The following is a 12,244-nucleotide window of genomic DNA, read 5'->3' on the forward strand; positions in this document are numbered from 1 at the left end:
TTTCCGCTATACTTTCTTATGAGTTCCGTGACTTCATGGAAAGTCACGGATGTGTCTTGGGAATGATGTACATTTTCAGATACGCTGCTCTATGTAAAAAGACTATTTTTCTCTTGGGGGCTTCTTTTAATTTTTTTCTGATCTTTTATTCCGCGTCGATTCTCGTGGGGTTCCGTGGCCTTATAAAAGGTCACTTTGGCATCCTAAGGATGTTATATATCTCTAGAGACCTTATTTCTATTTTCACTCCCACATTTTAAATCCGTTATTAGGTCAAATTTCAGTTTATCACAGGACGTACAGGCTTGAAAAATCAGGACCGTTACATTTTCACTCCTGCCCTCGCAAGTAAAGAAAAGAGGATTCATGATTATATCATGTAATGAATGTATGAGAAAGGGAAAAGTGAAAACTTTTATTTTTATTAACTCACAAACACATTTTTAACATTTAACATCTCAAGAAGTTATTTTTAAAGTTTGGAAATTGATTTGATCTGCACAAGCTGAATTTTAACTCATTGTTCAAGTTCACTGAATACGGAGAGTCCATCAACATTTAACATCTCTCAAAAAGCTATTTTTAAAGTTTGGGAATTGATTTGCTGAATATGGAGAGTTCATCATCACTATTAAAAAATAATAATATAAAAAAGTGAAGCAGAATAACAAAGAGCTTGCACTATATATAAAATTGTGCAAGTACATAATATTTTGCTACCATCCAAAGATGGAGAACTTGGAGAATTACGTGTTTGTATAAAATACTTTCAATATTTGTACATAATGCAATAATGAAATTTTAATTTCATAAGCATGAGGAAATGATTTTGAACTGTTATGAGATCCATAATATTAATAATAACTTTAAATACAGAAATTTGTATTATATTTTCTATTTTAAAAGAAATACAAGCCACTAAATTGATATATTTAGTTTAAGTTCTTAAAGATTTAGTGAAAATTGTTTTTTACATGAAAGAATTATATAAAGATTTTAAAATAGTAAGTTTTTTAAAACTAAATAGGTATTTTAGTTCTTTATGTATAATAAATGTTATATGCGGTTGTCTATTATTTAAGAAATAAGAAATCAACTAAGAAAAAAAAGACATAAGAAATCATTGTGAACTTGATAATTTGCAAATTGAGTTTGAAGATTTGAAAGATTAAAATGCGAATTAGGGGAGGATTTGTCCTTGTAACACTAATTCGAGTGTTGACGCGAAAGTAGCACCCTTGTATGTAAGAGAATTATGCGACTTATATCCTAACTCGTATTGAATGACTTAATAGTGTTGCTACATTCGAGAGTGAAAACTTTCACATAGTATTTGTGTCTTTTCTTGATTGTATTTTGATGCAATTTCATCATACTTATTTTAAAATTAAGTAATGATATTTACACCGATGAGTTAGACAGAATTGTTACGCCTACTAAATTTGATTAGTCATTTAATGATTAAATAAGAAAGTAAAGATTCCATTTTCTTATATTTAATAGCTATTAACGAATTAAATATAATAGGCCTACTAATTATACACTTTAAAATTTAATTACTTTAATGGTAAAATGTCGCCGCTACAATAGTATAAATTTTATCAATTAAAGTGGTGAAATATAAAGTACAAAATGACCTGTCTTGATAAGTGATTGACATGACATTTTTGTGATTCGTTGAATTCATGTTCAGTAGAATTTTCGATTTAAACAGAGAATTTAGTGCTTTGTTTGATAAAAATGAAGAAAAATAGGTGGAGAAAAAATAAAATGGAAGAATCATACTTTCCTCGTTTGGTATAAAGAAGACGGTGAAAGAAAAAGGAAAAAAAAGAATAAATGAATAATCATTCTTTATAAATTTTTATCTCTATGAATATGAAGGGAAGATGTAAAAAAAAAAGACAAAAGTATTATTATAAAAGTTTTTAAATTACAAATTTTTCCTAAATTTTTTCTTATATTTTATCTTGACAAACAAAATAAGTAATATCTCATTCTCTTCTTTTTTATTCAAAGAAGCAAAAGGCTTTCTTTTGGTCCAACCCGTATTTTTTAATTTTTTATTTAGGATGACAGTGAGGTTTGAACTTGAAATTTTTGACTCTAATATCATGTTAATAACCATTTATTTTAAAGATTTAAGTTATTAGAGATGGTGTAACTTTAATAATTAAATCCTTTAATAATATTTCTTCTCTCATTTTCATCTAATTTTCTTCTTTTCTGCCAAACAAAACGTAAGTCCGAAATTAATTTAATAGATGAAAACCAAATCAATAAACAACTAACACTAGGATCGAATTGTGTATTTTGTTTGTTTTGTATTAGTCAACATTCATTTACATTGCTCTAAACTAATAATATTTGATTAATAGGAAGCAATTGACAACACGAAAGCTAGGGTAGACTCCACTAGCAACTTATAAATTTCCTTTTAGCCCATGACTGTCTTCACATGGACTCCAACCCACAGTCCTTGAGTTTCTTTAATGGTTATATGGTACTCGATCACCTCACATTAACTAATCTTTAATTGCTTTTGTTTATGGAGTATTATTAGTACTAGTATATATATTAATAGGGGTACCCCACATTAGCAATACCACAAACTAGGTGGGTAGATAGGAATTAAGGAGAGTGGCTCAACTTCAATTTATGGGGTCCTTCATTTTTGGTGCTGGGCAAGGCAGCCAGGCAGCACCAGCCAAATTGGTCTCCACATGGGGGTGTGCATTCAAAATCATTAGTCCTACCGATACTACTCTCTCTCTTTAAAACTCCCGGATCCCATGTAGTACTGTATTGAATGGTTCACAATACAGACCCGTTTACACGATCATACATGTATGTGCTGTGAGACATTGAATGCGATATCCGACACGAAAAAAATCCCGTCCATACTATTTCTATTCAGACATGTATTATTATGTGGGCTTAAAGGGTAGAAGCATCCCCTGTTTCAGGGGGCTGGTGGGGGAGCCAATGACATGTTCTATGGAGACTCTGTAGATTGATTTAAAGAGTTCTTGTCTTGGGACCTGAGGTTTGGACCAGCCCATTCATTTCCTTACTTCAACATGTCAATTTTGATGCAACACATATTTGGTGATTGATCCTATTATGTATGTATAGGATAATGTCACAGATCAATTTTAAAAGAAGTAATTTTGTTACACTTTTTTTTTTAAGGTAATTAAGTAATTTTGTTACTATTTTCAAATTATTATTAATTAGTTATAATAAAGTAAATATGTTCTTTCATTGATTCCGATGCCATTTTTTCACTAAATAAAGAAATAGTTTAACAAATCTTTCTATTATAAAGTCTAAAAAGGATTTAACACCTACTTGTAGAATGCTTATCCATAATATTAAAGGTAATTATTAAGAAATGGAATGATGCTATAAAGAAAATACGTGAAAATCGCGTAAACTCACCTCATATAACCCTTTTTCTCTCAAAGAAAAGATAAATGATTCGAGTTGTACGAGTCAGCATAATGTTATCCTATAAATGTTTATTGGTTAGCCAATTTAATATTTTTGTTTTAAAAACTAAAAAGTGTTTATCCAGTAAATATAGATTATATATGATCACTTTGACAAGCTCGTTAACTAAAGAATATAGTATGTTATTCATCGAAAAAAGATAAGAAAAAATGTAGTGTATTCTGGGATTGTTGTGGTTGTATTAATCAATTGTTATTAATATGATCATTATGTTAATTAATGGATAAATTAAATCATCAACCTCTCTACTATGACGATTTCTGATTTCTGTCAGCAGTTAGTATTTAAATAACTTTATTTTGGTGAGTTTTTTAGTTAACCCATGGGAACATGAAGTTGTTAAGTGAGGGAGGTGAGGCTTGAAAGAGAGAGAGAGAGAGTGCATATAAGTTGTTAGGTTTTGTCATTCATCCCTGTGAAATGTTGGGTGTGGAAGATACATGTACGTTTATAGAGGACGAGAGGTTTTTTTTTTTTTCTTAGGTTAATCCAGTTGTCTGAAGCTTTGTCCCCTTTAGGTTTTTTACCACATAAACGTAATACTAATAAATTATTTACACTTAATCTCATATTTAACGAGGCAGAATTGTTAAATGTGTAGGAGACGCAAAATTCCACATTCGTCGACTCAAATAAGATTAGAAATCAAACAAATCCACTCTTGTTCTTCCTAAAGAAACCTAAAATACTCTGAGGTATGCATCGATTCCACATTTTACTCAATCTAACTTGTTTCCCTATACTCAACAGACCTCCTTTAAACTTGTGACCGGTGGGTAGGTAAATTTTGGATTGCTTAAATTAGAATTTAAACTTGTAATTTTAATGCAGTAATTTCAAAATAAAAATCATTGAAGTAATTCTCGTGTGTTAAAAATATTCTTACAAATTAAGAAAAGAATATTGTAGAATTTGGTGAATATCCAATACACATAGTTTTATCACGACACGTGAAGAGTTTGTTTTTTCAATTTACCCGGGAAATTTTTTTTTTTTGGTTAGATGAAGAAGTTGATCTAGGAAATCCAATGAGCTAAGTTTGGTGCATATGAATAATGAAATGAAAAAAATAAAAAAAATGAAATGAATCAGTGTGAGACACATTGATCTAGGTTAGGTTAGGTATGTGAACGGAAGGACCAGTCCCTTTACTTACCTGAATTGGGCAGGTACCCGAGTGTCCAACCCTGTCAGTTAAGGACATGGCAATGGATGGCTATCCATACAAATTTATATATACATTGTCGATGTGGACGTGTCATCATTATTGTGTCAGTCGACTTGTACTGAGATCTGAGCTGCACAACGTGATACGACAGCGTTTTCTCACGGGCTTGCCCTTCAGAATGTTGCCCGGCCAACATCAACTGATTTTATAGTCCGTGGATAAAACAGACAGTGACTCACCTTACACGTGGTTTTGTATCATCACCATCTCGCCCTTTTGTATTATCACCCTCCAATGATGTTACGTATGTGTGTCAAATTTCTATCCAGTTACATTTTTATCTAAAAAAAAATATTAGAAAAAATTATAAAAAAATAAACTTTAAGGAGATTTTATTACTTAGAGAATACTTTTTAAATTAATAAATTTTGATTAAAATTTGATATGAATATGAAAAAATACTTTTTATTTGTTTAAATTATTCTTGATTAAATCTCCATGTTCCTGCACTTTTGTTGCCCACAACAAAGTGGTATCAAAATTAAAGGTTTTTGTTGGAAAGTTTGGTGTTTATTCGAAGGAAATTCACAAACACAAGAGTTTTAACGTGTTACAATGATTTTAGTTGCAGATAAAGTTAAGCAGTCTTGGAGGTTTGACAATCGAGTAAAATACAATGGGGACAATTAGAGTTGTGCAATATGAAAGCTGCACTTTTGGATTGAATCTCTGCAGTGTTCCAACAAATGGACTTAATGTTTGATCTTTGTTAGAAGTAGTATTACGGGTGTGTGCAAGTTTGCTTCAACTTTCAAATAAAAAAAATAATATAGTCCTTTATCTTTATAATACACCATTACACCAAGAATGTAACATTATTACTTCAAGTGAGCATTGTATTCTTAAAGTAATGTTTTTATGTATTACTAACGTGATATTATTTTTGGGACAAAGTGAGTATATATTTTTATATAATAAATGTAATATGTGTTGGATTCCCAATGTAATACGTGTTGCATGTAGTGCGGAGTCTTAACATTCATCAATGATATTAGGAAGAGAGAGAGAGAGAGAGGTCGAAGAAGGGAGTATAGTGAGAAAGAAAGACACCGTGAAGAGAAAAGAGAAGAATAGAGTGGAGGGTGAGTAGAAGGAAGAGAGGGAGCTGTGAAATATAGGTTGAATGGCCATTACAGTCGTGTATTTTAAAAATATAATAAAATAATAATTTAACTGAGAACATGATGAAACGAAATTTATGCAATAGTCAAATAAGCGTAAATACTTTAAATTGAGTTCGTAAGATATTAATTTGTTTGTATTTTTATTTATTTTTACTAAATTAAGTTAAGCTCAAATAACATTAATTTAAGGTTTGTTAAGAAATCCAAATCAAAACTAAAAGAAAAATAACGAGAAACAATTTTAAGAAATTGAATGTGACAGTGGGCATGACAGAAGAAAATGGAAAAAACGAAAAAAACGAAAAAAATGTAACCAATAAAGATCCAAACACGTCCTGTCATGTGGAACCCACCATACTACAGTGGCAGTCTTCGCAATTACGACGTCAACTTTGGCCATAAAAAAAACACCATAAAATTCCACAAAAATAGACTTAAAAAACCAACAAGAAGAAAAATTTTAAAAAGGAAAATTCTCTGCCGGGTTTACTCGAGCCAACCTGTTGCCTGCCGCGGAGCAGACAACCAATGGGACGGCAACTAACGGTAACGGCAATTTGCCCCAATCAAGACGCCGTCCGTCACTCTTTGCTCCCAATAAATATTAGTAACTTTTTAAAATTTAAAGAATAATTTAATGGTAAAGACCTTTTACTTCACAAGGAAAGATTTTAAGGAGGGATTGTAAGGAGATGTCAATGGATTCCATTCGAATCGACTCGACTAAATTTATATTTAATTTGTTTAATTTGTAATTTTTTTTTGAATTGGATGAATTATTATATTAAATGTTTCAATTTATATCATAATTAGTTCGAATTCGAATAAAATTTAGAATCAGATTAAAATTATATACTAACATGTATAAAGTTTGACGGGTGAAACATTAGCATAATTGAATTTTTTTTTGGCATATGAAACTAAATGAATTTAATGATAAATAATTAATATATATAAATTTAATAGTAAATAACTAATATATATATATATATATATATATATATATATATATATATAATCGAATTACTATAATTTATAGTCAATTTGTTAAAATGTTGGATTAAGATCATTATCAAATTCATTATTAAATTTTTTTATCTAATTTATATTCGGCTAATCAAATTACATTATGATCGAATTCGGATCAAAATATGATTTTGTAAGGGACTATAAATTATGTGGTGCTTTAAGATATCCACAAGGCCCTTTTCAATAAATACTTTTTTTTATCAATATATGCTTCATCTTTGGAGAAAAAAAATAAACACCTATAATATATAATATTAATTTTCGAAATTCAGACTCCTATTTCCTGGGAAAAAATTCCGTCCATCGTTAGGTGACGCCCGTTCCATCACAACCTTTTCCTTCGAGACGCCGTCAGCACAAACCATCTATCTCTGGTTAAGAAATTTAACCATGGTTAATTAGGTAAGTGTTATGGGACTGCACACTATACTACAGAGAAAGGAGACAAGTAGAGAGAGACCATAGTTAAAAAGGGAGCTGTTTTCGGGATTCTGTAACGGCGTTCTCTCATTTCCCGGACTTTAGAGAGAGAAACAAGAGAGAGAGAGTGGGAGGGACTCATTGCGTGTTTAGAGAGAGAGAGAGTGGGAGGCAAAAGACTGGTTTTCCGACCTTGAAGTGGGTATTGTAACGCTTGCGTAGCGGTTTCGCGGTTTCCGATTCCGTTGGTGTGAAATTGAAGAGTCCGGAGGTTTTTTTTTTTTTTTTTTTTTTTTTCTTGTGAATCGTTTCAACGGTTAATTGGGTGGATATTCATTGTTTGTATCATTAATATCATTGTGAATATGCAAGTTTATGTATATAAATGCGGTGAAATTGGTGTGCTGAAAGAGGAATCTGAGCTTTGATTGATGATTTAAAGGTTGTGTTTCTTTCAAATTCAACGTGTGCTTTAATGATGCTGAACCAAGGGTCAATTTCGCAGTCTAATTTATCAGGTCAACACAAAGTGACCCATTTAATTTCACTCCATTTTTGTTATGATTTACATGTTTTTTTTAGCTGTTTTATGGAATTTGTGACGTGGGTTTGCTGAGAAACAGGTAATGGAGGGGATGATCTGTATATGGAGCTATGGAAGGCATGTGCTGGTCCATTGGTGGACATGCCAAGGAATGGAGAGAAAGTTTTGTATTTTCCACAAGGTCACATGGAACAAGTAAGTTGACTGTTTCTCCAAATTTAGATCGCTCTTTTATGATAATCACACCTTCTATAAATGGTGATCTTTTTTTCTTTTTCTTTTTCTTTTATTTTTATTATTATTATTTTTTAAATTATAGTTTTGGGTTTGAAATTTTACTTCTTTTGGGGCACTGTAGTTAGAGGCATCAACAAATCAGGAACTGGGTCAGAGGATTCCACTGTTCAATCTTCCCTCCAAGATCCTTTGTCGTGTTGTGAACATTCTGCTTCTGGTATGCTCTACTTAGTCATTTCCTGATTTAGTTTCCATTTGGTAGCTAAGAAAGTTCAAGAAATTGTATATTTTTTTTATGGGTTTTGTTTGTTTGGCTAAATGTTCCTTTTAGGCTCCCTTTTAGGTAATTTTTTGGTCCTAAATCCCTAATTTATGACAATCTCATAAAATTGAATTGTGATAATTGTTAAGATTAATTTTCTTTTATTTTTTATTTTCCATCAGTAGTTACCAGTATTTATGATGAGATTATATTGTAGAATTATGGAGTGATTGATGTTGCAAGAGTTTCTTATCACGATGTTCTTCTGTTTGTAGGCTGAACAAGACACTGATGAAGTTTATGCTCAAATTACATTATTGCCTGAGTCAGATGTATGAATTCATTGATTATCTTTCTCGTTTTCACATCTATTGCCCAGCAATCTTAATTTTATTTTGTTTAATTTTTAATCATGTGAAACTATATATGTAGCAATCTGAACCAACAAGTCCTGATTCATGTCATCCTGAACCTCCAAGACCGAAGGTTCACTCATTCTACAAGGTTTTGACTGCCTCCGATACAAGCACCCATGGTGGGTTTTCCGTCCTCAGGAAGCATGCTAATGAATGCCTCCCTCAGCTGGTAATTTGTCTGTCTTGATGGACGGGTGTTGACAATTTTAAACTTGATTACAATATGTCCATTTTATTGATTGAGTCTTTGTTCGGAACATGTAATTCTTTGTTCAGGATATGACTCAACCGATACCTACTCAGGAATTGATAGCCAAAGATCTTCATGGTTTTGAATGGCGATTTAAGCATATCTTTCGAGGTACTGTTTTAAAATTTTTACTATTTTTCTAGTCCTTGTGCTGCAGCTATGATTTAGGAAGTGATGATGCATGTCTCTTTCTCCAAAATTTTAAGACCACAAACACGAAGTACTCCTTGCAGAATCAGATATTTTGTTGCTTGAGGATTAAATTTAAACTCTTTTATACCTGAGGCGTCATTTTTCTGATTGAATGAACAGGCCAACCACGGAGGCATTTGCTTACCACAGGATGGAGTACATTTGTTACTTCTAAAAGATTAGTTGCTGGGGATTCTTTTGTATTTCTGAGGTGATTGTATTCTTTATTGTTTGTCTAAATTTATCATGTTTTCAGATGTACAATCTCATATGCTCTGTCAATTACAAGTTACAACTACGATAAAATTTCAATTTTTACGTACACCATAGCTTATAAGAATTGGTTGCCTAGGGGGGAAAATGGAGAATTACGTGTTGGAGTCAGACGGGTCTCTCAGCACCAGAGCTCCATGCCATCGTCAGTGATTTCAAGTCAGAGCATGCACCTAGGAGTGCTTGCAACTGCCTCTCATGCCGTTGCGACCCAAACTCTATTTGTTGTCTGCTACAAGCCAAGGTATGAGACATAACTTCTGTCTAATGAAGCGGAGATGATGCTTGTGTTGAAGAGACCACATTGAATTACTTAACTTGTGTTTGCATTTATTTGTTATGATAATATTCATCAGGACGACTCAGTTCATCATCGGTTTGAACAAATATCTGGAAGCTGTTAATAATGAGATTTCAATTGGCATGAGATTCAAGATGAGATTTGAGGGGGAGGATCCTCCCGAGAGAAGGTTGTAGAATTTCCACTTACAGGTTAGATTACTCATTTGCTGTAGAATTACTAATATAGATTAGCATTCTGTTTTGATTGATCAGGTTTTCAGGCACAATAGTTGGGGCTGAAGGTATTTCCCCCCAGTGGAAAGATTCCAAATGGAGATCACTGAAGGTTTCATTTGACTTGCCTAATTCCTATAAATTTACAATTCTAGATTCAAAATTTTGACATTTTCATCTTTTGTCTAGGTTCAATGGGACGAACCTGCATCCATCATGAGACCCGAGTGGGTTTCCCCTTGGGAGATAGAACCTTCTGTTGCGTCAGTCCCTGCAAGCTTAGTTCAACCAGTGATTGTAAAGAATAAAAGGCCCCGACCACCAAGTGAAATCCCACTTCATGGTGAGTGACTTTTGCTAGTTCATTCTTCATTACGTCTGTACAGGATGTAAAATGTTCATTGTACTGTAAATTTTCTTTTATCCTTTTTTTTCCACCCTAAATAATTTTTCTCCCCCATCTTCTGGCATTGTGCGTCATAGAAACTGCATCAGCTGTCTGGAATCCTTCTCATGATGCTACCCTATTAAGGGTTACTCCTGAAGGGCAAATGAGTGAAAATAATCTCACTTGGCATCCTATGCAAACAGAAATCTGTGGCACTCCTAAAAATAGTAGCAGCAACCGTATATCAAGGACACATTTGGAGGGAAGCTGGCTATCATCGCCCTGTGCAAATGTTTCTCAGAATCTCTTTGTGGATGAATCAGAAGAAAGGAAAAGTTCTGCAGCTTGGTTGGTTCTTTCAGGTTGTACAACATCTCGCTCTGCAGAGCAGAGCAATGACCCCACACCAGCCCCAATTGATGGGAAGAATTCCGAGACTGTTGCAAGTTGTAGATTGTTTGGTGTTGATCTGAAAATTCCCTCAATGAGTGCCCTTCTTGATGAGAAGGCACCTGTACAACCAGTCGTGTACAGACATGCGTCCAATGGCACCATTGACAGACGTGCGTCCAATGGCACCATTGACAGACATGTACAGAGTGCAAGGCTGGCTGCTGATTCAGACCAGAATTCTGACCTTTCAAAGGCTTCCAGAGAACCGAAGCAAAGACAGTTGCAGGTATCACCGAAGGAGGTTCAAAGCAAACAGAGTTGCTCTACCAGAAGTTGTACTAAGGTAGTATATGATAAATTGGGCAGCTGAAGTTAAATTTGCTTTTCTTAACAATAAATTTTACTTCATTGAGACTTTATTTCCTTTTCACACAGTTTCGAAGTACTAAGTTTGTGTTTGGTGTGCATGTCGAGAAGGTTCAAATGCAGGGGGTTGCAGTGGGCCGAGCGGTGGACTTGACCACATTGAAGGGGTACGACGAGCTTATAGATGAATTGGAAGATATGTTCGAAATCAAAGGGCAGCTTTGGCCTCGGAATATATGGGAAATTGTTTTCACAGACGATGAAGGGGATAGGATGCTCATGGGTGATGATCCATGGCAGTAAGTATTCTCACACAATCTGTCATCTAAAACAAATTAATCCAATTTTTACTTTGAGAAGCATTTTGAACATCCCAGTACACTAGGTCATTAAGTTGCACTCTCACAGGGAATTCTGTAACATGGTGAGAAGAATCTTCATTTGTTCAAGCCAAGATGTGAAGAAAATGAGTGCAGGAAGCAAACTTCCTACATCTTCGGCAGACGTGGATGGGATTGTTGTTAACCTGGACTCTGCTGAAACCTGAACAAAAAAGATTTCCCATTTCTTCTGTTTTCCTTTTCTGTTGTTGTTGTTATTCTTTGGAAGGGATTAGGGGGTTTGGGTAGTTGGATTAGGGTTTTTGAATTGGGTTGTGATCTCATCTAGGATGTTTGCCTTGGGATGTAGTAGGCAAGGACACAGAGTTGGATTGGCAGCTCAGTTTTGAGAGCTTATTAACTGGTGTTTGAATAACGGATAGACTAGTAGTAGTAGTGTTAAGGAAATTAGTGAATGGGTAGAATTAGAATCTGTGTATATTAAAAAGGTATTTCTGGTGGCTGTGGTTGGAGTAGTTTTTGTTTCCTGTGTATGTATTTGTGCTTTGGAAATTTAGACTTTCTTTAGTCTGTAATGAGTGGAAATTTGTGAGCCTTGCTTTAGTTACATGTACTTGAATGCCTCAATGCTATTGTAATACTTGTTTTGGACAACTGCTGCTCTTTACACAAAAACAAAGAAGTACGAAAGAAAAGTTTAGAAAAATTATTAGTTTGGGGCTTGGACCAGCACAACGAAGACATCCCAAAGG

The 12,244-nt window shown here is 33.6% G+C and overlaps 1 protein-coding gene across 1 annotated transcript; it reads left to right on the forward strand.

Annotated features, from left to right (window-relative positions):
• Window positions 1-7,345: 7,345 nt before the first annotated feature.
• On the forward strand, window positions 7,346-12,095 carry LOC132284598 (auxin response factor 9-like). The gene is made up of 14 exons (XM_059786710.1): window positions 7,346-7,832; window positions 7,938-8,053; window positions 8,217-8,312; window positions 8,633-8,689; window positions 8,790-8,942; window positions 9,050-9,134; window positions 9,336-9,426; window positions 9,568-9,732; window positions 9,845-9,958; window positions 10,044-10,116; window positions 10,194-10,347; window positions 10,488-11,128; window positions 11,263-11,450; window positions 11,560-12,095. Exons 1-14 carry the CDS (start codon window positions 7,790-7,792, stop codon window positions 11,696-11,698), a joined length of 2,115 nt encoding a protein of 704 aa, XP_059642693.1. The 5' UTR covers window positions 7,346-7,789; the 3' UTR covers window positions 11,699-12,095.
• The last annotated feature ends 149 nt before the right edge of the window (window positions 12,096-12,244 follow it).

This window comes from Cornus florida, unplaced genomic scaffold (genome assembly GCF_030987335.1).
Source record: "Cornus florida cultivar Cherokee Brave unplaced genomic scaffold, ASM3098733v1 CherokeeBrave_3.0.0_Hap2_Chr11, whole genome shotgun sequence".
Taxonomy (NCBI): domain Eukaryota; kingdom Viridiplantae; phylum Streptophyta; class Magnoliopsida; order Cornales; family Cornaceae; genus Cornus; species Cornus florida.